Genomic DNA, 27,849 nt, shown 5'->3' on the forward strand with positions numbered 1-27,849 from the left:
ATGCTATATGAGGGTAGTAATTATATTTTGTGTACTTTTTCAGAATTTTTATTATTTTATTAAGTGAAAATCAAAGTTTTAATTTTCATTTTGTTCACTGAATACTTCATTTCTTTGATATTTTTTATTTATTTAATTTCTTATTGTAAATACATAGTATAAAATCTACCATCTTATCCATTTTTAAGGTTACAGTTCACTGATATTACACATGTTATGCAAACACTACCATCATCCATCTCCAGAACTCTTCTCATCTTGTAAAACTGAAACTGTATACACATTGAACATAACTCCCTATTCCCCTCTCCCCAGAGACCCTGGTAACCACCATTCTACTTTCTGTCCCTATGATTCTGACCATTCAATGCATCTCATATAAATGGAATAATACAATAGTTGTCTTTTTGTGACTGGTTTATTTCACTTAGCATAATGTCTTCAAAGCCCATTCATATTCTAGCATATTGTAGAATTTACCTCCTTTTTAAGGCTGAATAATATTCCATTGTTTGTCTACTACATTGTTCTCATCCATTCATTCATTGATGGACATTTGAATTGCTTCCAAGTTTTAGCTAGTGTGGGTAATGCTGCTATGAACTTGGTGTACAAATATTTCTTTGAGACCCTGCTTTCAATTCTTTTGGGTATATATTCAGAACTAGTAATTCTATTTTTAATTTTTTAAAATATATTTTATTGATTTTTTACAGAGAGGAAGAGAGAGGGATAGAGAGTTAGAAACATCAATGAGAGAGAAACATCGATCAGCTGCCTCTTGCACACCCCCTACTGGGGATGTGCCCACAACCAAGGTACATGCCCTTGACCGGAATCAAACCTGGGACCCTTGAGTCCGCAGGCCGACGCTCTATCCACTGAGCCAAACCGGTTTCGGCTCTATTTTTAATTTTTTGAGAAACCACCATACTCTTCCACAGCAACTGTGCACATTCTCTCCAACTTGTTGACTTCTGTTTTGTTTTGTTTTTATAGTAATCACATTCTCTCCACACTTGTTGATTTCTGTTTTTTTATAGTAATCATCCTCATGATGTGAGGCAGTATCTCATTGTTGTTTGGACTTACAGTTCTCTAATAATTAGTGTGGTTGAGCATCTTTTCATGTGTTTATTGGCCGTTCATACATCTTCCTTGGAGAAAAGTCTATGCAAGTCTTTTGCCCGTTTTTGAACTGGGTTTTACGTTTTGTGTTGTTGAATTTAGTGGTTCTCTATATATTTTGGGTACTAATCCCTTAATTGATAAATTATTTGCAAATATTTCCTGTCATTCTGTGCCTTTTTACTCTGTTGATAATATCCTTTAATGTACAAAATTTTAAATTTTGATGAAGTCTAATTTGTCTATGTTTCCCTTTGTTCACTATGGTTTCAGTGTCCCATCCAAGCCCATGGCCCTCTGGCCTCCAACGTTCCTGATGAGATATCTGATGATTATCTTATTGAGGATCCCCCTTATGTAATGAGCTGCTTCTCTCTTGCTGCTTTCAAGAGTCTCTCTTTGAGCTTTCAAAAGCTTGACTAAAATGTGTCTCAGTATGAGTCTTTTTTAGTTTATCTTACTTGAGCTTCTTGGATGTTTATATTCATGTCTTTCATCAAATGTGGGGATTTTTCAGTAATTATTTCTTCAAATATTCTCTCTGCCCTTTTCTCTTTCTCTTCTCCTTCTGGGACCCCCACAATGCATATATTAGTCTACTTAATGATATCCTACAGGTCCCTTAGATTCTGTTCCTTTTTCTTCAATCTTTTTGGCTTCTTTTCCTCAGACTCAATAATTTCTATTATCCTATCTTTAAGTTTGCTGATTCTTTCTTTTGCCTGCTTAAATCTGCCTTTGAATCTCTCTAGTGATTTTTTTTGTTTGTTTTTACTGTACTTTTAGGCTCCAGATTTTTTTTTTTACATTTTTCCTTCTCTTTATTGATAATTCTATTTTGTTCAGCCTGAGGTGTGTCTTTTTTTTTTTTTTTTTTTTTTTTAGGACCTTCCAGTAAAAACTTGAAGACCTGCTGGACAGATTCAAAAGGAGCTGTAGGCACTAGGTGTGTCTTTAAAATCTCCTCGGGTCTTTTCTGAGCCTACACATGCACAGTCTCGGGGCGTGCATGGTCACTTTCTAATTTTCCCTGTATGTGCAGTTGTTTTTTAATGTCCTAGTCTTTTTTTAAATATATTTTTATTGATTTCAGAGAGGAAGGGAGAGGGAGAGAGAGATAGAAACATCAATGATGAGAGAATCATTGATCTGCTGTCTCCTTCATGTGCCCCCCACTGGAGATCGAGTCTGCAACCTAGGCATGTGCCCTGACTGGGAATCAAACCATGACCTCCTGGTTCACAGGTCAATGCTCAACCACTGAGCCATGCCAGTCAGACTTTACTGTCCTAGTCTTAATGAGGGGTGGAAGGCTGTTGATCCTTTAAGTCCCCTGGAAGTCACTTCAGCTAAAAAATGAGGGGCTTATAAGAAGGAAGCAAGGTACAACAAGAATGGCCACCCTTCTCTTTGTCAGTACTGTCTTGATCAGTGGCATCAATCTGCAATCAGAGCACAGACCCCTGACATTTGGAGGACAGGGTCCTTATTGCCTATCCTGGTTCCTGCAAGCTGTGTGCAGGCTTCTCCAGGAATGGGTGCAGGGCTTCCGCCACAGAGCTAGGAGTGGGGACGGGTAGTGTTACTATGCGCTAAGAGCTGAAATTGACCAAAATTAACCACAATTTACAAGTTACTGTCAAGCTTCCCCTAGAAGCTGCAAGCCTTCAAGGACTCCAAAACAGTTACATCAGACAGATGCTGCCAATGCAATCACTGTTTACATGATGAGACAGGTTCCTGGTTCTTCCTAAACCACCATCTTCCAGAATCGTCCCATGATTTGTTTTAAAGCATTCTAAAGAATGAAGATGATCTAGAAATGTACTGACCAAAAGACTTTCTGAAGCCATAAAAAGGCTTCAAGTGTTTCACATTTAAATGCTTATTTTTACACATACTTATTTATGGAAATGCTTTTAATTAAATTCTAAAGCTATTAGAGTAATAAACATTCACAGCAGTAAAAAAAATGATTTTGAGTCACTAATTAGGAACTTATAAGGAAGGTCTTGAACTTCGATTTGGGGGCCTCGTAAGCCTTTTTTTCCTCAGCTTAGACATCATATTTGAAGTTAGCAAATGAAGCGATGGCCCCTGAATACGACACCACCACCTGAGCCCAAGTCCTCCATATTAAACAGGAAAGATATGATTTCTATGCATTGGATGCTCAAAATGAGAAATGACATTCTTTTATGAGATTGGTAACAATATCAGAACGCTGGTTAAAAAGTCATGAAATTAATAACTAAAGTTATAAATGCCTCACACAAATGCAGAGTTGCTCTTTTTATCTACATGCATGGAAATTATCCGCAGCCTAACTGGGACCACCCCAGGCAGAGGAAGCAGAAAAGAGCCCCCCATCAGATGATGCCATTAGCAGACATGCGGATGGCATTTCGTATAATGGAGACACGCACTAATCCAGACGCTTATCAATTGACTGATGTAACTGCAAATATGCGTAACTGTCCGTTCATGGTGCTAATTAGAAGGCCCAAAGAGAAATGCTTGGAGGAACACCATTTGCTCCCCAAGCAAAGTGCCAAATCAAACTACTGCAGACGAATTGTTTGAGGTAATAAATAAAGATTTTTCAAAATGAAATGTAATGGGCCCTGGGTGTGGCTCAGTTGCTTGAGCATCGTACCATGAACCAAAGGGCACCACTTCGATTCCTGGTCAGGGCACATGCCGGGGTTGCAGGTTCGATCCCTAGTGTGGGGGGCATAGGAGGCAGCCGATCCATGTTTCTCAATCACATTGATGTTTTTCTCTCTCCCTCTCCCTTCCTCTCAGGAGTCCACCTGATTTCAGCTTTCAGTGAAGCATGTGATTAGAGACCACCGTTTTTCATACCAAAGAGTGTTGGCATTCAAAGTAAGAGTCGTCAAGAATGTGTGCATTGAAATGGGGATTTTTTTTTTTACAAGTGAATCTCACCTTGCAGATTTGTTGAAGAATATTCCTAGTTTCAGTGAAATAGCTTACTTACTAACACTTGTTTACCTGGAGTTGAATGGAAACCTGCAAATTTTTAAATTAAAAAATGTATAAAACATATGTCTATGTGTGTGTGGTTAATAAATCTTATGGGTTCAAAGCAAAATGCCAACTCTGATAAAGTTAAAAGGTTCACATGTGATATTTAACCGATGTTATTAGTGAATTGTTAAGATTAGTATGTTGACATCAATACATGCTCAAATAAAAAGCTTCTACTTTATTTTGAAATATGTTATTAGACAAAGTTTGATTGGATTAGGTTGAATATATGAAATTGTCATTTTTTGCAAGTCAAAACTGACCTAGAACTTGCAATTTTATGTGGTTTAATCTATTATTTAAAATCTATCACTGTTACCACAAGACATTTCCATGGGATTTTAAAGTAGCCTTTTCAAGTATGAAATTTGATATCTAGAAGAAGTTATGTACTAAATTATCAAAAGTCATCAAACTGTAAAAACTTACACTGTTCACCTTGAAACTGTTAGATAAAAGAAGAGCTCTACATTCTTTAAAACACTGGATTTTGAGCATCTTTGTTACAGCCATACCTTTGTACCCTTACTCATGGAGTTGGGAAACCCTGCTTTCTCTGAGAAGTTCTGTGATGTTATTGCTGGAAACTCAACCCAAGTCTGCTTCTCTAACCCACTCCCTCCTCCCCAGTGATTTTGAGACCTTCCCAATATCCTTTGAAGAGCACTTCTTTTCTGGCTAATCGGTAGAGTCAGCTTCCAAAGCTTGCTTGTGACATAGCAAGCAAACAGAAGACATGAAGGGAGACAAAAGCACTTAGTTGAATAGTTTCTTGTCATCATGGCAACGGGCAAAAGAAAAGAATATAGCAGACCATGTGCTGGTTTCTAAAGCTTCTGACCCAAAATGATACACCTCATTTTAGTGACCCGAGCAAGTCCCATGGCCAAGTCTGACATTAATGGAGTAGGGAAGCATAATCCTTGAGAAAATAGTGTTTGTGTGCAAACAAGAACACAGTCTACCACAAAGAAGAGCCCAATCAGCCCTCTTTTCCTCTGTGCTTTCACTCACTCTGACATTTTTCATGCACCTACTGTATTGTATCACCATTGATTGTATAGGGTCCATCCCTTCTCCAGTATCATGAGCTTCAGGAGGCAAGGATTGTGTCTTACCCATCACCCCTGCCTAGCTGCACTGCTGGGAGCTAGGTGACTACCATTTACTTGGAGAATAAAGGAGTAGATGAGTGGGTGAAATCAAGTACTCCTGGTCTGGAGAAGGTGTGAGATATGTCCGTGCACACTCACAGTGCAATCTGACTGGATAATTCGGAAGTACTCACAGAATGACAGCAGCTTCTTCTGTTCAACAGGCTTCCTCCTCTCCCAGAAGAGAAAAGAGTAGCTCTAAATTGAGATGAGGACCTAGCCGGTTTGGCTCAGTGGACAGAGCATCTGCCCGAGGATTGAAGGGTCCCAGGTTCACTTCCGGTCAAGGGCACATACCTCAGTTGCAGGTTCTATCCCGGCCTGGTCGGGATGTGTGCGGGAGGCAACCAATCGATGTGTCTCTCACACATGGATGTTTCCCTCTCTCTCTGTCTCTCCCCCTGCCTTCCACTCTCTCTAAAAATCAATGGGAAAACATCCTCAGGTGAGGATTAAATAAATAAGTAAGTAAAGAGAGTGGGCATGTAATTAGCATTTAAATGAGTGTGTTCTTAGATGAGGCCTCCTTTACTACTTGAAAGTGCTGCCGGTCTTGGAAGGAAGCTGGGGGAGAGGGAAGATGAAATGGCGCTCACTGTGGCAAAGGCGAGACACAGAAGCTGAGGTCAGCGAAGGCCACCGCAGTGACCTCCTGATGGAGGCTGCCCACCAGCAGCTGGGAGGCTCTCCCTCTGGCTCGGCAAGCTGTGCTCAGAGATCTGAAAGCTTAACAAAAGCCGCACCCCTGAGAGACCACCCCGGGGCACTGGAAAGCTGTGCTCAGGGGGACTTCAGGCCGCCCGGAACTCTACGCCCTGGCTGCCTTTTCCACCGCACTTGGCTCCAAATGACCTTGAGCCATTTCCACAGAGTGAAACCAGTCCCTCAGGGCACGAAGGTGCTGTCGTTGAGACACAGGCTCCGTGAAATAAGGGTTTTACCTTGCTTAAGGGCGGGGGGGGGGGGGGGGGGGTATGTAAAACTTGCAGTGATATTAGAATTACAGAATGTCAGAATTGGCAGAAACTTGGAGACTAATCTCTTCGACCCCCTCCCTTTGGAGCTCTGGGCTGGGAGTTCCAGGAGTGTCTGTATGTCCAGTGTCCAACGGAGGGTTTCACCTATGAATGGTGCTTGGAACAATGTTCATTAAATAAGAGGTGAAGATTAAGGAAATAATTGTTAAATGGAAATAAAATTGAATGACAGGGTAAATGAGTGAATGAATGAATGCAATGTGAAAACTGAGACCCAAAGAAATGCAGTATTTGCCCAAGATCACATGGTGATTAAAAGCCAGAGCCCTCTAGCACCCAGCCAGGGCCTTTCACGGGGTGACAAGGCTGTGTTAACCACTGTCCCCGCTCAGGGGCTTCCAAGCTGCTTCCTCTCAGCCCCTCAGCCCCATTCTTCCCAGTGTAGTGTCAGGGACTTGGCCTTCACCCCACTCTCACCGCTGGGGTGAAGAGTGCTACTTCTCTCGGATTTACAGGAGGGAGGGAGAGCAGGGTGCAGGGATGGTCCTCACAACCTGACCATCCTGCTGCACAGCCGCCGCGTAAAGCTGGTGGCTGGGGAGGGAAGCTCAGATGATGAATGATGCCCACTGGAGGGTGAGCACCGGCTTGGATCCCAGCTGGCTCCTGGGTGCTCGCACCCTGCCCACAAGGCCCTCCTGGTGGCCCCAAGGGAACTCTCCTCCCACTGGCTTCAACGACCATCTGTTTGTTCTCTTGGAACCCCCACCCCACCCCACCCCACCAGGCTCTGGAACCTCTCCTCACTCCACGGGGCTATGGCCCCGTCCTCTCCAGGTTGCAGAGGGTGTGGGCTTGTGAAATGCAAAGCCAGGAAGAAGCCTTCTTTTCTCTGCTTTCCACTAAGAGGGGGAAATAACAAACGAAGGGGCACAGGGCGGGGGACGAGTCAGTATCTCAGACATTATCCTGCCACAGAGTGCTTGAGGGTCTTCAGCACACGGCCACCAGTACTGCTTTATTGGGCCAAGAATATTCAAACAATAACAGGTTTGCTTGTACACATTCCGACACGTTAACGTTCATGTCCTGACAGTATTCCTGCCTTGCAGTGCCACCTCTGACGGAAAGTCACCACCGTGGGCTCTTCCTTAGTCTTCACCGGTGTAAAAATTCATTCTCACTATCCTTAAAGGCTGTGGCCAGGCCTCAGCGCCATCTGCCCCTCCAGGGGTGTTGGGGCGGAGTCTCTGCCTGAGTCAGTCCTCAGGCATCTGCAAGCCCAGTGGCCACGTCAAAAGGTTTGTTAACTGACTTACTGAGAACCACTCTTCTCATTTTTAAAATACAGTCCCCGCTGCTGCATGGACCTTCAACTGTCTCCACTTATTGCGTAAACATTCCTTCCCACCTTCACTCCTCGTGAGTAGGAAGACAGGGAAAGAGGGAGGGAGGGAGGAAAGGAGGGACTCTTTAAATCCCTAGTAAATGCCGAGCTCGAAACGGTCCCAGGAAAGTCTCTGGTCAGGGCCAGCCGCCCACTCCCTCCGCAGGCTGGCACAGCTGCATGACTATGAAGTCTCGTGTGGGTCTAAAACCTGGCAGCTTGTGGAAACCCCCAGAGAGCAGCATGAGGCCCCAGGGCTGCCTTTCCTCAGGAACGCACAGTAGGAAGGTGAGTTCTCTGCCGTCTTTCAGGGGAGGCGCGCCTCTAGTCTGCCGCCACCCAAACCTGCCTGTGCCCCCACTGCCCTGAACTGGCAGGTCCTGGACGTTACATAGCGAGGGCAACACACCCACTCTCCACATGAGAGCCAACCCTTCGGTCCCCAGATACCTCTGGCTGCTGGCACAAAACCCACCTATTTCTTTAAAAAAAAGACCTTGGCTTAGTTCATCAAAAGAGGAGATAAGGGGCGTGGACCAGGTTTGGCCTAGGAAACATGTGGAGACAAACGCTTTTTAACACCAAGGGGCTTGCGGTGGGACAGGCTGGCCAACTCGCTGTCAGTGCGTGAGCCAGCGTTGGACAATAATCACCTCGGGAGGCAGAGGCAGCAGATGCTGGAAACACGTTCCATGTAAGGCTTTCGGCTGCCCAGCTGGAGCTGGCTGGGAGTCGGGGTGCTAACGCCAAGAATATTTAACTTAATTTCCCCCCATGTAAACGCGGTGTGAACCCTTTAATCCAGCGGGCCCGTCTCCCTGGAACAATCGTAAGAATGAGAATTTACCTCGTACACGAACGTTCCAGTTGCCTTCCTTACCCCGCTATTCTGCTGAAAACCCCAGAGACTGCTGACTATTCTTGAAATGGAAGCAAAGGGCAGAGACCATTGTCCATCACCCAGGCAGCCCACTCCTGTCCCTTGCAGTGTCCACTACACAACCCCAACCAGGTTATTGCAAGTGAACACAAACACCTATAGGTAGAGATCTTCTACTGATTCCAGTGTTGCATACAATTCTGGGGTCAGGGGAGAGGTCGAGCTACGATAGAAATTTGGGAGTCTGTAGCTAATGCTTAAAGCCATGACACTGGATGAGCTCACCAGGAAGTGATTTGAGGATAGAAAAGAGGAAAAGTCCAGGACTGGGCCCTGGGACACTCCAATGTGTAGGGATCAGAGAAATGAGAAGGAATCAACAAAGGAGACTAGAAACATTAGACCGTGAGATCAAAATAAAAACAGGGCTATGGTACCCTGGACTGTAAACACTTTTTCTTTTAGCACTAATGTGTCACTTTCTGGTACTACAAGATACTCCAGCTCCTCTTGTAGTTTTCCCATCTCAGCCCTAACATCAGCTGCTTCTTCATTGTTTCTTGGAGAACAGTATTACCTAGGCCTTGAGTGTTGCTGCTGGGAAGTCATCGCTCCGAGGCCTTCTCAGCAGACAGAGCTGGGTTATATTTTAACCCAACCTCCACGCGTAGTCTAGCAGGTAACGTAGCATAGATTAACCTTCGTGCGTTTACAACTTTGCTTGGATTAACCAGTAGCCCCACTTACTGGTAGATCACTCTAACATTTATAAGGTTTATATAATGCTACCTTGTAACTTACTGAAAAGTGTCACAGAAGCACTTACAGAACAGAAAGTAAGACCTGGTCCACCGGCACTAGCTGAGCCAACACTAAACACCAAGAATTGCAGGAGAGCCCTGAGGATCAGCTGGTTGAGCGTTGCCCAGGGCACCTAAAGGTCACTGGTTCGATTCCCGGTCAGGGCACATACCCAGGTTGCAGATTTGATCCTCAGTCAGGGTGGGTACCAGAGGCAACTGGCTATTATATTTCACCCAGATGTGTGATTTTCTGATCTTAAGTAACCTCAGTTCACGAGCTGAGTTACATCCCTATTCTGTCGTTCTCTGTCTACTTTCAGCCAGGCTGCTCACTACTGACTGTGACACCACCTTGCAAACCAAAATGCAGCCTTGTCTGCCTCCAATTACCCTGTCCGCGCCCCAGGACCAAGCTCTCTACTAGTCAAGACTCTACTAGTTATATTTGAAAAATGTCTTCTCAAAGGACTAAAAACAAACAAACACACAAACAAGACTGTGCGAGTAGGGAATCATTGGCAGGGATGCAATCCAATTTAAATAATATGAACTAAAACCGGGGGTTTAATCCAAATCAAGCTTCTGTCTCCCACCTTTACTCCCCCAGTCACCTTCACTGAGATCTTCCATTGATTTCAATGTTACATACAATTCTGGGGTCAGGGGAGAGGTCTAGCTACGATAGAAATTAAATATTACACCGAGTTGGCCAGCCTGTCCCATCGCAAGCCCCTTGGTGTTAAAAAGCATTTGTCTCTACATGTTTCCTAGGCCAAACCTAGTGCACGCCCCTGATCTCCTCTTTTGATGAACTAAGCCAAGGTCTTTTTTTTTTTTTTTTTTTTTTTTAATATTCTCTCCCTGCAGAATGGTTTTCTCTGTTTTTCAGGCAACAGGAAGGCAAATGTGGCTGTCAAGAGCTTCTGCATTCACATATTATTGTCTATGTGACTGGAGAGAAAATAGGCCTTTTTCAACTCCCAGTTGGTCAGATGAACCATAAAGGGTAGCAGGACAGCCTGGCTCACACCTTCCAATGTGGCCAGGGAGCTCTGCCACGGAGCCACAGAGGATGGGGTGGACAGTTTCCAGGTAAAGGGTGAGGATGTACGTGGTCACCAAATAAAACTGTGCACCAACACATCTAGATGACTTAGATTACATAAGTTCCTAGAAAGACACACACTATCAAAAATAACTCAAGGGAAAAAATAGAAAACCTAAATAAACCTATAACGAGTAAAGAGAGCGAATTCATAATTTTAAAACTTTCCACAAAGAAAACTCAAGTCCCACATGGCTTGGATCATGAATTCTTCCAAGTGTTTAAGGAAGAAAGTGCCAAGTCTTTACAAACTCTTCTAAAAAAAAAAAAAAAAAAAAAACTAGAAGAGGAGGAAACTCTTTCCAATTCATCCTATGTGGCCTGATTCCAAAGCTAACACATTATAAGAAAATTAAAGTCCAATATCATTTACAAATATAGACACAAAAATCCAGAAAATATTAGGAAACCAAATCCAGCAACACATAAAGGATTAATCACCATGACCAAGTAGGATTTATCCCAGGAATGAAAGGTTGGTTTAATAGCCAAAAGCCAATTAATCTAATACACCACATCAATAGAATAAAGGATAATCCACATGAAAATCTCAGTTGACCTAGAAAAAGCATTTGATAAACTCTAACACCTTGTCATGATAAAAACACTCAGCAAACTAGTAATAAAATGGAACTTCCTCTATTTGATGAAAGGTATCTACCAAAAAACACACAACCAACATCATACTTAAAGGTCAAAGACTGTATGCTCTCCCCAAAAATCAAGAAGAAGACAATGATGTCTATTCTCATCAAATCCATTCAGGTTGTATAAGCAATTCTATCCAGTCAAGGCAATTGGGCAAGAAACATAAATAAAAGGCATCCAGATGGGAAAGGAGCAATAAAACTATCTGTATTTTGACATAATTTTATATACAGGAAATTCTGTGGAATCCACAAAAACCTATTAGAACTATTAAACAAGTTCCGAAAGGTGGTAAGACCCAAAAGCAATATACAAACATCAATTGTATTTCTATACACGAGCAATGAACAATCTGAAAATCTGACAAAATAATGCCATTTATAATAGTATCCAAAAAATAAAATACTTAGGAATAAAATTTTTAAAGATGTACAAACTTTGAAAATTACAAGGCATTGTTGAAAGAACCCCTTCACTTGCATGATAATTCTCAGATTTCCTTTTTTTCTTGAGTGGAGATGCCAAAAAATTTAACTGCTCTCCTTGACTACATAATCAGAACCATGCTTATGAGAGCACTTCTTTTTCTTTCTACTTCTCTCTCAACATCTACCCTCTTGTCTTGGTGCTTTTGACAATGTACTTCCCACACACAACTAAAAATGCAAAAACTTTCAATGGAGAGTGTTATATTAAGGATCCAGGTTATTTAACATACAGTGTAACTAAAGCAGGTCAATGGTGTGAGCAGAGAGGAATATAGGTTAGTGAGTCAACACTTTTCTAGTTCATCTGAGGCCTAGCAGTCTTTTTAGATGATTCATCTTTAGTTCACATTTATTCAGAAACTAGAGGCCCGGTGCACATCATGCACGGGTGGGGTCCCTAGGCCTGGCCGGCCATCAGGGCCTATTGGGGCTGTCTCACCCAGTCCCGATCGGGGCCTGGCGGCTGCTGGATAAGGCCTGCCAGTCGCAGGGTCTACCGGCTGCCGGAAAGGGCCTGCCGGACGGGGGCCTGTTGGACGGGGCCTGCCAGACAGGGGGAGAGACCGCAGGAGGTATGCTGGCTGGGAGGAGGGGTTGGGGGAGGTTGGCTGGCCGTGGGAGGTTGGCTGTGGGAGCACACTGACCACCAGGTGGCAGCTCCTGCATTGAGCACCTGCCCCCTGGTGGTCAGTGTGTGTCATGCGACTGGTTGGCTGATAGTTCTGATCATTCTGGTCATTTGGTCGTAACATTTGCTTAGGTTTAGATAGATAGATAGATAGATAGATAGATAGATAGATAGATAGATAGATAGATAGATAGATAGATAGATGGTTGCTTTGCTCCCCCTCTCATTTCCAACATAAAGGCCATACTCATGAGTTCTTGAAGTTTTCTATGAGGTTAAGATATAAGTTTGGTTTTAATGTCATATGATAAAAGCCAGAGTTAAATCAAGGAACAAAACTAGTAAGAATGTATAAAATAAAGTGAGCATTTAAAGTGAAAAACTGTTCATTCCACCTGCCACACATTAACCCACATGCAAGTATAAAAACTGAGTTAAGCCCTGCTTGGTTTGGCTCAATGGATAGAGCATTGGCCTGCGGACTGACGGGTCCCGGGTTCAATTCCAGTCAAGGGCACATGATCAGGTTGTGGGCTTGATCCCCAGCAGGGGGCGTGAAGGAGGCAGCCAATCAACGATTCTCTCTCATCGTTGATGTTTCTATCTCTCTCTCCCTCTCCCTTCCTCTCTGAAATCAATAAAAATATATTTATTTTAAAAACTGAGTTAAGTTTAGACAGTAATTACACTTATTCTGTGACCTTAGGAAAATTTCATCTAATTTTTCCACCCATAAAATGGTCATTAATAATATATCCTTTGCCTCAAAACATCCAACCCTGTGTGAAAGGAAGAGGATGAACCAGGGTTACCAGAAGCATTGGAATTGCTTTGGTAGACCAGCAGGCTGGGAAGAGCCTTATTTCCCAGGTCTACAGTCAAGAGGCCTTTCCAATGCACACCCAGGGTAGAGATAGATTCCACTCCAGTGAGGTGGGGCTGTGTTTCTCCAAATACTATCCACAGACTTAGGTGGTCTCCAAAGTCTATCAGGTATTCTTTTGATAGTATGGCCATTTCAGAGGAAAACGTGATCAAATAATTTTGTTTATATAGATTTCAGAAATTCGAAATGTAATATTAAATCACAATTTTCACAGATATCCTACTAACATTTTTTTAAATGTTTTGATTGATTTCAAAGAGAGGAAAGGAGAGGAAGATAGAAACATCAATGATGAAAGAGAATCATTGGTTGGCTGCCCACCCCCTACTGGGGATTGAGCCCACAACCTGGGCATGTGCCCTGACCAGAATCGAACCGTGACTCCTGGTTCATGGGAGGACACTCAATCACTGAGCCACACCAGCTGGGCTAACGTTTTTAATAGTCATTATAATTTTTAAAGTAATACATACATGTCAAAGATTTTGTTGTTTAATTAATCTTGGAGTATTTTCACCTCACGAGCATGTTCCTATTGATGTAATGTAGTACTAGCTGATATAGTAGTGAAGAATAAACTTTAAAATGGAACAATTTTCTTCTAAATTGGTATCAACAAATATAATAGTATGCCACCATCATTTCTACAGCATTTTGCAGTTTACAAATGCTTTCAGCTTCATTGTGCCCAAGGTTGAGACAGCACCAATGCATTTTGCTGGATCCAGCAAAATTTGAAATACACTGCAATGAACAGAGGTGCTACCGTTCTTTTCTACAAAGATGCATGATTTGAAGAATTTGGTTTTGTTTTTCTTTCAATACATGATGAGGCAGTAATTCCATTTCAACTGCCATCAAAAATAGATTTTTTGTTTTATTATACGATTTATGAATTATCTCAGGCATAATACTATTTAAATAAAATAATTACTTTATGACAATGCAAAGAATGGTTTTTATTATTTCAATTGGCCTGCTTCTAAAGTGAATTGTTTCACTAATCCTTCAAGGCCAAAATTTCTCAAGTTTTAATGTGAAAAATAAAAGGATATCAAGCCTGGCTAGTGTGGCTCAATGGTTGAGCATCAACCTATGAACCAGGAGGTCAGGGTTTGATTCCCACTCAGGGCACATGCCAGGTTGCAGGCTCAATCCCCAGTGAGGGATGTGCAGGAGGCAGCCAATCAATGATTCTCATCATTGATGTTTCTATTTCTCTCCTTCTCTTCCTTCCTCTCTGAAATCAATAAAAATGTGTTGTTGTTTTTTAAAGATATCAAGCCTATCTTAAGACTAATGGACCACGTGCAAACAATTGAGTGTGGAGTTTGGCTCTTTCCCAATAGTTGCTGGATCTTTGTTCAAGAATAAAATCAATGGCATGTTGTGGGGCATATTTTCACACCATATGCAAATGATTGTAACAGAATATGAAGAATGACTTTCCAAGGCTGAATGAAGCCAGATTGGAATCCTTCTCTGTGGAACATATGTGTGCTATGCTGGCTGTGTTAGCATCTGAATGTAGTCACCAATGAGGTGTCCATCATTTCTGTACAATCCAATACCAGCTGACAGAGCCTCCTGCCCTTGCTGTCATCCTAATGACTTAGCATTGTGAGCCTGTGTTCTCTAAATTCATAGGAGTCAAGTCCCAGGAAATAAACCAGCAAGGTGTTAACCTGTAACTTAAGCTCTTTCAAACATTTCATATAGATGCCTTGTGAAAGATATCCACAATACATCCTTCCCATCAATAATAAACCATTATCATTTTTATCATCAATTTTTGAAGATCCAGCTTTACCTTTATTGTTTTAAAATGTATGGCAAATGTATTTTTTAACTAAGTGAAATTTTGGTTCACATGTTTCTTGAATACCCATAGGACCTACAGGGTGGGAGAGAGTTGAGAAATATGACATAAGGGCTTGCCAACTATATTCACAAGGAACACTCCATGAAATGGACCAACAAAAATGCAATGGCAAGTCACACTTTACCAATCCACAGAATTAAAGTAAGTTTATGAACAGAATTTTCTCAAAATTATGTTTTTCTCCCACTCATTTTCTTACCTTTTTTTATTGTTTTGTTAATCCTCACCCGAGGATATTTTTCCATTGATCTTTTAGGGCAGTGGCCGGCAAACTCATTAGTCAACAGAGCCAAATATCAACAGTACAACGATTGAAATTTCTTTTGAGAGCCAAATTTTTAAAACTTAAACTTCTTCTAACGCCACTTCTTCAAAATAGACTCGCCCAGGCCGTGGTATTTTGTGGAAGAGCCACACTCAAGGGGCCAAAGAGCCGCATGTGGCTCGCAAGCCTCAGTTTGCTGACCATGGTTTTAGGGAGAGTGGAAAAGAGAGGGAAAGACAGAGAGAAACATCGATGTGAGAGAAACACATTGATTGGTTGCCTCCTGCACACACCTGCCCAGCCAGGGCCCAGGCCAGGGAGGAGCCTGCAACCTAGGTATGTGCCCTTGACAGGAATAGAACCCAGGACCCTTTGGTCCGCAGGCTGATGCTCTATCCACTGAGCCAAATCGGCTAGGGCCATTTTCTTACATTTTTTGATACATGCTTTTGTAAATGAGCATTACCTATAAATGATTAAAATAATAAACTGATAACAAAAGAAATTCCTAAATAGTTTAATTATACATTTTTCTAATATGCATAAAACATTTTTTCTACTGGTAAAATGATTCCTACTTGACAGGGCAGAAATAAATATCAAAATATTTTAGTGTAGTCCAGCCAGCATGGCTCAGTGGTTGAGCATTGACCTATGAACCAGGAGGTAACGGTTTTATTCCCCATCAAGGCATATGCCCAGGTTGTGGGCTCCATTCCCAGTGGAGAGCATGTAAGAGGCAGCCAACCAATGACTCTCTCTCATCATTGATGTTTCTCTCTCTCTTCTTCTTCTCCCTTCCTCTTTGAAATCAATAAAAATATATTTTTAAAAAGATTTTAGTGTATTATATAAAAAGTGCCATGCATACTAGTTACACTTGAAAAAATATCAGAAATTATGTTAGATAAAAATCTTGACTACTTCAGGGCAAAAAGAAAATATTATAAAGTAATAAAAGACAAATATTATATTACAATCAAAGACAAAATATATATCACAACAAATACACAAAGAGGCTTTTACAACACAGGAGGAGAAAGAGAAATGACCAATAGCAGATGGAGAAAGGATGGGAACCAGCAGTACACAGAGGAGATGCAGATACACAGGTGTCCTGCAAGTCTCTGGGGATTCCTGGGACAGGAATCAGTGAACGGTGTGGAGTAATGACTAGCGCTCATTAGACTCTTTCTGGCTTGGGGTAAATCTCTGCCCACCCTAGTCAATGCTTTTTCACTCTGAATCCATGCCCACCAAGCAATCTTCTGATTAATCATTTGTGTTCTCTGGTTTTCATAACCTAAATGAGATAAGCTAAATTGTAAATCACAAATGCATGCATTGGCTCTGGGACTTACACTCCTTTTAAAAGAAACTAACATGGCAGGGAATTGGGTGATGTTGTTAAAGGGTACAAACTTGCAACTAGCAGATAAATAGATCCTGAAGATCTCATGCACAGCATAGTGATTATAGACAACGATACTGGATTATAAACTTCACAGTTGCTAAGAGACTAGATCTTAACTGTTCTCACCCCAAATAAAGGTGATAATTATATGTGATAGAGGTGTTAGCTAACATTGTGGCAATTTTATATCTGTGTGTGTGTGTGTGTGTGTGTATTATATATATATATATATATATATATATATATATATATATATATATATATATAAATCAACATGTTGTAAACCTTAAACCTACACAGTTATATGTCAATTATATCTCAATAAAAAGAAACTAATATTTTGTCACAGAAATTTATAGATAACAAAATACCCTCATATCTGCAACCTATTGTGTTGGCTCCGGAAGCCTTTGTCTGGGCCTAATCAACAATGGATCCACTGATAGAAATCAGTTTCATGGGCTTGCAAAGCCAGGAATCCCACCCTTTACCACATTGATTCTGTGAGGAATTCGAACACTACTAGGCATGCTCAGAATTCCACACAGGGGCAGAGAAAAACAAGCTGACAGAAGGGACCTGAGGGGGTTAGGGTGAGAAATTGCTTTCTGCTTGCAACGTGCTCAGTCCAGCTCACCCAGCAGCCAGTTCCACTAGGGGTCAGGCTTTACCTGAAGCCCAAGCCACTCGTGCCAGGGAGGTACCGGAGGTGAGCTCTCTCCTCTCTCCCTCCCCCACTTCCTGCCTTCATTTCTCCCTTTTTCCCTCCCAGTCATTCATTTCACAGTAAGACATTACACTATGCCACCACCCTTTGTAGACAAACAATTAATTAGCATACGATGGAACCAGCTGTAAGTGGCTGTATTTTCTATATATGATGAACTACCGCCTGGGGAGTAATTTGCATGCATGATGATCAGGCCAACTGCTGCCTTGAACACATTAAACCCGTTTCCCACAGCTCTTCTGTGGGACTAGTCTCTGGAGTCTGACACAGAGCTGCTAGTACCTGCCAGAGTCCGAGGCAATGAGCTGCATCAGCGGGTACAGCTTCGATCCTACTTGAACTAGACCCACCCACCCATGCATTCACCAGTTGATTCCTCCATGAGATCCACCGGTTTCGAACCCACAACTTTACCTTGCCACCCAGCCAAAGCTACAACAACATTTTAAATAAACCAAAGCTATTTCCAGTTGTTGGAGAGTCTTGCTTTGGAGGGCGAGGCTCCCCACCAGCCGGGCGGTGGAGGGAGGAGGGCCGCGGTGGAGGAGCTCTGGGCTTCCCACCCCCAGGCCCCACTCCCTCCCCCCGGGGGCCCCCACCCCCCTCCTCGCAGACCCGGGTTTAGCGCGGGCGCGGCCGGGCTGGGAGACCGGGTGCGGCGACAGGAAGGACGGTCCCCACCGCGTGCTGCTCCGCCCTCCGCGCCCGGGGAGGCGGCGGAAGGAGCCAGAAGGGGCCATGGCGGCGCTGCCAGTGCTGCTGGTCATGGGCGTGAGCGGCTCGGGAAAGTAGGTCCCGGAGGGCAGGGGCGCGGGGGCGACCGGGAGGGGGCGGAGGCCAAACCCGGCTCCGCTGCGAGTGCCGGTGGCGACCGAAGACCCCGGGGGATCCCCCTGCGCTTTGCAGTAAACTGAGGCCGGGGCACCTGCTCCCTCTCCCCGCCCTCCAGCCCGCTCGCCCCGGGGCACCGGGCGCGCCACCGCCTCCGAGACCCGGGCTCTCCCTGTAAGTACAGAGGCTCTAGCGAGAGCCTTTGCAGAGAGGCGGCTGCTGGGGCGCCTGGAGCGCCTGGGCGGGTCATAAGGGCCGGCGTTCAGGGGGTTCGGGGGTGGAGGGGGTGTCAGAACAGGTGGAGGGTGCAGAGCCCGAAGCGCGGGGGCAAACCTGGTGCCAGGCTCCTGCAGACCTTTGTCGGGCTGGGCAGAGCGCAGGCCCCTCCTGCGAGGCCCTGGGCTTTCTGATTAGATTTTGGAGCTTGACTTTTACCGTTTACCGTCTGTGATTAGTGTTTATCAGCCAAAGCTGGACGTTACTGTGCGGGGAGGCCCCGAGGGCTTGCGAGGAAGGAGGCACACGGGCTCCCACAAAGCCCCTGCCCAGCCCCGGCCGGCCAGCTGGGGGCGCTAGCCTTTGGCTTCTTCATTAGACCAACATCTGTGCCAGAACTGCCCCCCGTGGTCAGGTGTCTAGTATAGGCTCTTTCCTGCTCCAGGTAGGTAGGTTTCGCTTTCCAAAATTATCCTGGCATGTGGAGCCTCACATCTTGAGAAATGAAAATAATTTGGGGAACCTTAATGGAAATGAAAATAAAACCGTTGTATGAGGAGAAGAAGTTGAGAAGGTAAGACTGGCGTGATGTCACGGGAGCCCTAGGTCTGGGTTCTTGCTTGTGTGAGCTTGGGCAGTACCCTTCTCTGCCTTGGATCGGATGAGGGAGTCTTAACCAGATGACTTCTATGGTTACCATTACGGTTATGAGAGCCATGCACTCAGTGAATATTTATTGAGCTCGGTCCTCACTCTGTGTCACTGACAGTGACCAGGACAGATAAAACCTGTGCCCTGTACATTCTAGTACGGGAGACAGGCAGTGAGTGAGTACACATGGCGTGTGCCGGGTGGTGTAGGTGCTCTATAGGAAAACACAGGAGGGTACGTGGAACCAAGTGCCAGGGAGAATGGTCAAGGAAGGTTCCTCAGAGGAAGTGGTATTTGACCAAGACCCACAAGAAGCGAGGGAATGAGCCACATTGGGAGCTGGAGAAAGGGCGTTGTAGGCAGAGGGAATGGCAAGTGCCGAGACCCTGCGGCTGGGTGTCTGTGTGACCAGCAAGGAAGCCGTGGTGGGAGATGAGGTCAGGAAACAATGCAGATGGAGAGAAGCGGTCAGATGCTGGGAGTATTTTGAAGGAAGAGCCAACGAGATGTGTCGATGGGCTGGATGTAGGGCATGAGAGAGGAAGGGAGGAGTTGAGGATGATTTCAAGATCTAATTGGTCTCATTATTAACTCAGTATTTTTCTCAAAAAATAAACATCGATAGAACAGGGTCGAAAAACCTTCAGGAGTTTAATGAGACCTTACATCCTGCTTTTGGGGTGGAGGGATTAGTGGTAACTGGGTGATTATTTCATTTAAATTCCGGGGGGAAACGAAAGTCAGGCCCTAGACTTCAGGGGCAGGAGCATAGCTCTGCTTCCGTATCGGTTACTGGTGTTTTAGCACTAACGGGGCAGCCACCCTCGGACGGAAGAAGGCACGGCGTAGGTTGGGAAATAGCAGTCATTTGAACGCCTGTGTCCTTTCCACAGATCAACCGTGGGCGCCCGGCTGGCTTCTGAGGTAACCTGTTCCATTGCCTCCCAATTACAAGTCCTACTGTGTGTCTGCTTGCTTCTCTCCCTTCCCACCCTTTCTTCTGGCCTGTAGTGGTTTGTAGAACTCACCACAGCGCCTGCACAGGCTTGTGAAGACCACTGGAGCAATTTGTCTTCCCCCTTGGTGATTATGAATAGTGACGAGTGAGCCCTGACCGGTTTGGCTCAGTGGATAGAGCACTGGCCTGTGGACTCAAGGGTCCCGGGTTCGATTCTGGTCAAGGGCATGTACCTTGGTTGCGGGCACATACCCAGTAGGGAGTGTGCAGGAGGCAGCTGATCGATGTTTCTCTCTCATCGATGTTTCTGACTCTCTATCCCTCTCCCTTCCTCTCTGTAAAAAAAAAAAAACAAAAAAAAAAAACACACAAAACAAAATAGTGACGAGTGAAAAAAAGAGCTGTGGTGCCCATGAGCGGGCATCTTAAAGTGGCATTCCAGACCTCCTCCCTCCCGCTCCCGGGTGCTCCCTGGGGCTGCTGGCGGAGGAGAGGGTGGCAGGGTGGGCCACACTGCCTGCCACACACCCCCCTTTCCCTTTGTTCTTAAAGCTAGGGTGGAAATTCTACGATGCAGATGACTATCACCCAGAGGAGAACCGAGTGAAGATGGGGAAAGGGATTCCACTGAATGACCAGGTAACGTTCGCTGTGTCCACCAAATATTCCAGCTGGGTGGAGCAGGTTGAGATCTTTGCAGTGTTCAGTTCCTGAGTTATGACATGACTCATGGTCAGTGCTCCACCAGCCAGGCACACAGTGGGGCCTCTGCGAATGTTAGCGTTGGCCCTGAATCTCTCAACTCAGCATCAGGAGAGATGCGCCCACTCTCCCCCCCCCCGCTTGGGCAGCGTCCGCCAGAACACTTTGTGGCATAATTTCAATGTGCAGAATATAACCCCTGAAAGGGCCTCCCACGTAGGGAAGTTCAGCTTCCCTTCCAAGGTCCTATCAGCCTGCCACCATCACGAGACTCTGGTATCCACCCCACGCCAGTGATCTTTGCAAATTCAAATCTGGCCCTTTAGAAGTTTCCCACCAATCTCAGGATCAAGACCAAACACCTAAACTCCTAAACATGCGTGGTTAGGCCGAAATGACCTTGACCCACTCCACACTCTTTAGTTGCCATGCACCCTTCACACACACACACACACACACACACCCCTGGAGCCACTGTGGCCCCTTTCAGCTCCTCCTGCCATGCCCCTTCCCAGGGCCTTCACACCTGCTGGTCCCACTGCCTGGAATGTACTTCCTCCCCCTCCCCTCCAAGTTAACGCTGCGCATCCTCCACATCTCAGCTCCTGTGCCACTTCTTCAAGGAAGCCCTCCCGGACCTACTTAAGTAATAAACTCTCTCGGCAACATATCCCTTATTGCCCATGTCCCAGTTGCAACTTGGCATTTGAGGGGTGTGAGAGTTTGATTAATATTTATCTCTGCAACTAGATTTCACCTCCAAAGGGTCAGGGACTGGCCATTTCTCTGCCATTGTATATACCCAGGGCCTGACACATAGTAGGTGTCAGAGAATAGTTGTGGCGTATCTGTGAGTAAATGAACAAATGAGAGAAGGAATGAATGAATAGCACTTCATTCCCGTATGCACCATCATGAGACCATTTCCTAGGAGTCTCTCTCAAGCCAGACTTACAAACTGTGGATTTGTTGGCTTAACTACCTGTAGCCCAGGAACCACTGTGATGGCAGGGTCAAGGTCCAGGTCCACAGTGCAGGGGCCCCAGCCAGGTCCACATACCAAGTGTGTCCAAAGGACAGGACAGACTGGAACTGGCCAAACGCCGGCACTGCAGTTTTCACTTTCTGTGAACGTGGCTCACGCCCAGTTGTGCCCCCAATCTCTCTTCCCTTTGTCCTGCCTTCAAGGACTGAGTCACTAAATATTAGTAGGTCTAATTCTGGAGCATTCTAAGGGTGCACTTCTCTTTGCTTCAGGGAGTGCAGCCTGAGTCTGCAATGATTCAAGCCTTGAACCATCAAAATTAAGTTCACATTTAACTTTAGAAGATAGGAGGAGTGAACCATAAAAGAGAGAAAGTAGTAATTTAAACATAATACTGATTATGTGCTAGAGATAAATGTAGAGAACTAGACTCTACCTCTACGCTTGTGTGACCTTCGGCAAATGGGTTAGAGATGGTACCATTTAATTGGGTTCTTGGGAGGATGAAGTGAGATAATACAAAAAATATGCCCAGAGAAATACCCAAAGCCTTCAATAAATATCGTATTAATTATTATTGTTGCTAATGTCATGTCTATACAGAAATGCATATGTAATGAAAACCGTTTCTATAGTATGTAAGATGTTCCTGTGCCAGGGTTATGTTTCTCCTTGGTGAGTTGCAAATAAGAGTTAAGTTAGCCCGGCCGGCGTGGCTCAGTGGTTGAGCGTTGACCTATGAACCAGGAGGTCATAGGTTCGATTCCCAGTCAGGGCATGTGCCCAGGTTGCGGGCTCAATCCCCAGTGTGAGGTGTGCAGGAGGCAGCCAATCAATGATTCTCTCTCATCATTGATGTTTCTATCTCTCTAGCCCTCTCCCTTCCTCTCTGAAAGCAATACAAATATATTTGAGGGGGGGAAAAAAGAGTTAAGTTAAAGAACAAAATAAAGCAACCCAAAAGGATGGATTTTAAATGGCATTTAAACATCCTTCCTCTGTTCAAAAGTGAGGCTTGTTAAGTGGGCAGTATGACTGGGGTGGAGGAAGTAGGATTCAGAAAAGGAATTTATTATACCGAAGACAAGGTTATCTTTACCGGAAGAAATGTAACCAGTTCCTAAATGTATGCAGGAGAAACTTAGCCAGACTTCAGAGAGATGCAGAACGGGGGGAGGGGCAGAACAGCAGGTGGTTTGCATTCTTGACAAGAGCCCAGCAAGTCCAAGAGGGAAGCTGTGGGTCAGGCTGGGCTGGCACAGTCACCCCTTCTGGTCACCCCAGCAACCAGCCCTGCCCTGAAATACTGTGATGAGGATCAAGTACAGAGTCCTCGGCAGTGGCAGGGGTTCTGTCTGGGGAAGTGTCTTGGGAGGGTTTGGAGAGGGCTTTGTTTTCATCAGATCCCTGAAACCACAGGCCCAGTATCCTTCTCTGTCCTCACGATGTTCTGACTTAACTCTCCGTAGGACACTCACGGTGCCCACCACCTCTAAGCACTGGGCCACACCGTTCCCCTTCTCGCCCTTGCATGTAGGGACTATCAGGAATGAGATGACCTTGAACATCAAGTCCAGCAGCAGATTCTCACAGATCACTAAAATGGTCAGGAAATGTAAAATAAATAAATAAAACTGAAAAATAAAAATTAATATCCATAAGTAATTTGCAAATTAAAAATGTGAAATATTTAGATATGTACAAGAAAAGTGCTATCAACCAAAACTTATGGGATACAGTTGAAACATTACATAGGAAGATACTTACAGTCTCTGAATACATTTTTGGAAAAATAACAGGAATCTATACTAATAAAAGTGTAATATGCTAATTAGACCGGGCATCCTTCCGGACGACCTTCTGGGCAAAGCTGGGGCTGCGAGGGAAGCCCGGGTCCTGGTGCCTGCCAACAGCTGGAGGGGAGCCCAGGTCCCGGGTGCCAGAGGGAAGCCAGAGCCGGCAGCTGGGGGAATGAAGGCCTATGCTTGCATGAATTTCATGCACCGGGCCTCTAGTGAAAAATAATGAGCTAAGTGTTCAAGTAGGGAAAAAACCGATAAACTGAAAGGAAGACAGTAATAAAAAAAAAAGAAATGAATGCTAAAATTAATGAAGTATAAAATATTAGTATGAGCAAAACTAATCGACAAAATAAGTAGACAAATTTCTGGCAAGCCTGATCAGGATGTTTGTGGGGGGAGCACAATTAAGATTAGGAATGACATCAGTAGATGAAAAAAAAAGCCGTGGTACATTTACACAATGACAAACTATGCAGCTGTGAAAAAGGAGATCTTACCCTTTGCGACAGCATGGACAGACCTGGAGATTATTATGCTAAGCGAAATAAGCCAGTCAGAGAAAGACAAATATCACGTGACCTCACTTAAATGTGGAATCTAATGAACAAACTGACGAACAAAACAGGTCCAGAGGCCTGGATACATGCAACAGACTGACAGATCTCAGAGGGGAGAGGGAGAGACTAACCAAAGAACATATATGCATAGCCCACAGACATACAATAGTGTGGGGAAAACCTGGGTGGGGTGGGGGCTGGGTGGAGGGGGGCTAAGGGGGTAGAAAATGGGGAACACCTGTAATACTGTCAACAATAAATAATGTTTTAAAAATAGATTAGGAATGAAGAGAAAGTCATGAATAATCTTACATCAGTAAACTCGAAAACATATAAAAGTGGGCAATTCCATAGAAAAATAGAAATGACTATGGGACAATGGGCTGGGATGGCAGAGTGCGCTCAGGGATACACAGTCTGCTTCCTCCCTCTCCCCCCACATGAAAACATGACTTGCTGATGCTGCATTTGGCTTGAGAATCAGAAGTACCAGAGATCTGTCTATATGTGTAGTCTCTTCCTGCTGCTCCCTTATGAGGGCACTAATCCTTCATGACCTCATCTAAACCCAGTGACCTGCCAACACCGTCACATTGGGGGTTAGGGTTTCAACATACTCATTTTGGGGGAGATAAACATTCACTCCATAATAATAATATATGGTATGCAATATACAAAAACAGAATAAGAGGGAAAGCTACTCATTGTATGAGGCTAGTATAACCTGTATACCAACATTTAATTTGGACTGTCCAAGAAAAAAAGTGCAGGCCAGTCTCCATTATATAAATGCAAAAATCCTAAATAAAATACGAAAAAGCAAGGACTTTCAAAGAATGCATCATGTTACTGAAACACATCAAAATCATAAAGGATGGGAGCACAGGTGGGAATATAATTGTACATAATATAAAACAAGATTGGGTTGAAGATTGTTGAAGCTGTGTTATGAGTACACAGAAGTTTGTTTTGTACGATTTTGTCTGCTTTTGTACAGATTTAAAATTTCCATAATAAAACGTGGTTGTTGTCTTTTAATGTATTATGGCCAATTAGCATTTACCCCAGGAAGGAAGAGAAAACCTGTCTCAGGAGGATTTCTTTGTGAAACACCGTAGGGTGTCCTAAGTAAACCTCTTCTGTCTTTGGAAAAATATAAATTTCTCACAATGCTTTTATCTGACAGGGGTTCTCTTTTAGGAGGGTTTGAAGAATAGTACCAAAGGGTAGCTGACAGAAGGGTTTCTATGAATATCTTATCTCTCTGCATTGGAGATCAGAGGCACCATCATGCAGTACAATCACAGGAGAATTGTAATCATAACAGAAACAGGGAAAACACGTATACAGCTAGTAGGGAGATTAGATGGGGGAGATATAGACTGGTCTTTTAGGGCAATTTTTAGGATTGTGAAAAGAGCCCCTGGTGCCTGAACCAGGAAAATGTTTCTGGGCTTAACTGCCTAATGACATCCCTAGGCCTGGTGAATGGGCTACTTCTCAAAACCACGAAGATCTCTCTGGACCTCAACAGTGAGGGACAAAATTAACGCTGTTTCTGAACAAACAATACCTGGAGAAGTCACTCTGTGTCTGCTCTAATTTCAGGACAGGATTCCATGGCTTTGCAACTTGCATGACATTTTACTCAGGTAAGAGCATCAGGCCTTGGCATACCAGGGAGTCAAGAAGACCCATCAGAAAGTACAGGGTAAAATATATAGTCTTGACATCGCAACTGACTGATGATAAAAGATCCCAGAAATGGAATGTGTTTCTATCCAATAACCAACAATGATTTTAATCAGCCATGGACATTGTTTAGCTGGGTTCTGGACACAGACCTAGACAGCTCCACAACTACTAGCTGGGAATCAGACACTTGGCTTCTATGAGCCTGTTTCTTCACTTGAAAAGGGGGTTAAACAGTTCCTAGTCACAGATTACTGTGAAGAATTAGCAAGATGAGGCATGAGTAGCACTGAGCACAGTATCAGTATAAAAGTGCTCAAAAAATGACAGCAGGCTGCGCCTGAGCCATAGCCTACGTTCACGGGAGCCGAGACCCGGCACCTTGATAAACTTCCTCCCATAGTTCCACGGGCAGGTCCTCTGAGTAGCCCCATTTAACAGATGATGAACTGGTGGTCAGGGAGGTACATACCTTGCCCAAGATGATTCGGTTCACTAGTGGAAGATCTTCACCCCAAAGCCGGGACTGCCTGAATCTTAACCGCCGTTTTATAGCACCTTCCACTGGCAGGAAGTAGTACTGGACTCGGCCTAGAATGGACACCTGGTATTTTAAATGTCTTCATTCTTTAGCACTTCCGCCTCCTCCCCTGCCTTTTTTTTTTTTTTTTTTTAAACAGAGATGTAACCTCAGGACAGCATGTGGTCCTAGCCTGCTCAGCTCTGAAGAAAGCGTACAGAGACATCTTAATACGCGGAGAGGATGGTGCACCTCCGAAGTGTGACGAGCCAGGGAAGGAAGGAAAGCCAGCCGAGGTGCAGCTCCTTGTGGTGTATCTGAGGGGGTCATTTGAGGTCATCTCTGGACGCTTACTCAAAAGAAAAGGACATTTTATGCCCGCTGAGTTATTGCAGTCTCAGTTCGATACTCTGGAACCCCCCTCAGCTCCAGAAAATTTCATCCAAATCAGTGTGGACAAGAGTCTTCCAGAGATAATTGCTGTAATTATGGAAGCTCTCAAATGAAATGCACGTCACTTCCTATCAGTGGTCCAGAACAGAACTAGGCATGAATTTCTATCCTATCCCTGACCATGTTAAAGCATCCATGTTGGTACTGTGCTCTAAATTCCAGTTAGGGTGAACAAACCACGATGTGTTGAAATATACTTGTTTGGATGTGATTTTAGGAATTTGTGGCCCTCTTGTCATCATGCTCTGCACACTGGAGAAGAGGAGAGGGAACTTGGAAAGTTAAGCTTCCACTGAACTTGAAATTCATGTGATCCAATCAAATGATTAGAGGATATCGTATAATCAGTGCTGAAATCATTACCTTATTGAGAACATTCTTGATCAGACTATATTCCAACAAATAAGTGAAACTTGGCTATCCTTGGCATCCCTTGGAAATTGGTCTTGGGAGCAGAAATGTGTCCAAAATCAACCACTCACCAGCAAGTCATTTTACACCATACACCTCCAAATCCTCTGTCCTTTCAGGATAAGTAAATAAAAAGCACTAGTTCACGGATATAAAAAACAGCAAAGGGCCCTAACCGGTTTGGCTCAGTGGATAGAGCGTCGGCCTGCGGACTGAAGGGTCCCAGGTTCGATTCCGGTCAAGGGCATGTACCTTGGTTGCAGGCACATCCCCAGTGGGGAATGTGCAGGAGGCAGCTGACTGATGTTTCTCTCTCATCGAAGTTTCTAACTCTCTATCCCTCTCCCTTCCTCTCTGTAAAAAAAAAAAATCAATAAAATATATATTTTAAAAAAAACAGCAAAGGACATAGCCGGTTTGGCTCAGTGGATACAGTGTCGGCCTGCAGACCAAAGGGTCCCAGGCTCAATTCCAGTCAAGGGCACATACCTTGATTACAGGCTCCTTCCTAACCCTGGCCCTGGCCCTGGCCCTGGCCCTCATTGGGGTGCATGCAGGAGGCAACCAATCGATGTGTTTCTCTCACAGTGATATTTCTCCAACTTTCCCTCTCTCTTACACTCTCTCTAAAAAAAAATCAATGGA

General features: G+C 44.3%; 1 protein-coding gene and 1 non-coding gene across 5 annotated transcripts; one reads left to right on the forward strand and one right to left on the reverse strand.

The window, feature by feature from the left end:
• Nucleotides 1-2,010: 2,010 nt before the first annotated feature.
• Nucleotides 2,011-2,073, reverse strand: LOC129151787 (U7 small nuclear RNA). Its single transcript, XR_008558421.1, has one exon. It is a non-coding gene; the product is annotated as a U7 small nuclear RNA (small nuclear RNA).
• Nucleotides 2,074-18,091: 16,018 nt separating this feature from the next.
• On the forward strand, nt 18,092-27,465 carry IDNK (IDNK gluconokinase). 4 transcript variants are annotated; one of them, XM_008142037.3, is made up of 5 exons: nt 18,092-18,214; nt 20,018-20,048; nt 20,635-20,721; nt 25,737-25,780; nt 26,501-27,465. In XM_008142037.3, the coding sequence occupies exons 1-5, from the start codon at nt 18,165-18,167 to the stop codon at nt 26,844-26,846; spliced, it is 558 nt and encodes a 185-aa protein (XP_008140259.1). In that variant the 5' UTR covers nt 18,092-18,164; the 3' UTR covers nt 26,847-27,465. The 4 variants fall into 4 exon arrangements, with proteins under 4 accessions (XP_008140259.1, XP_054583703.1, XP_028002062.1 ...); XM_028146261.2 differs by having other exon boundaries at nt 18,189-18,214; nt 20,639-20,721; XM_054727728.1 differs by lacking the exon at nt 20,018-20,048 and having other exon boundaries at nt 18,168-18,214.
• The last annotated feature ends 384 nt before the right edge of the window (nt 27,466-27,849 follow it).

The sequence above is a fragment of the Eptesicus fuscus genome, chromosome 15 (genome assembly GCF_027574615.1).
Source record: "Eptesicus fuscus isolate TK198812 chromosome 15, DD_ASM_mEF_20220401, whole genome shotgun sequence".
NCBI classification, from domain to species: Eukaryota; Metazoa; Chordata; class Mammalia; order Chiroptera; family Vespertilionidae; genus Eptesicus; species Eptesicus fuscus.

Bases quoted from the DNA above. Each gene is read 5' to 3' on its own strand.
- IDNK (XM_008142037.3), top strand. From the start codon at position 18,165: ATGGCGGCGCTGCCAGTGCTGCTGGTCATGGGCGTGAGCGGCTCGGGA. The intron at 18,215-20,017 runs GTAGGTCCCGGA...TCCTTTCCACAG, and splicing joins GGCGTGAGCGGCTCGGGAAA to ATCAACCGTGGGCGCCCGGC. The intron at 20,049-20,634 runs GTAACCTGTTCC...TTGTTCTTAAAG, and splicing joins GCGCCCGGCTGGCTTCTGAG to CTAGGGTGGAAATTCTACGA.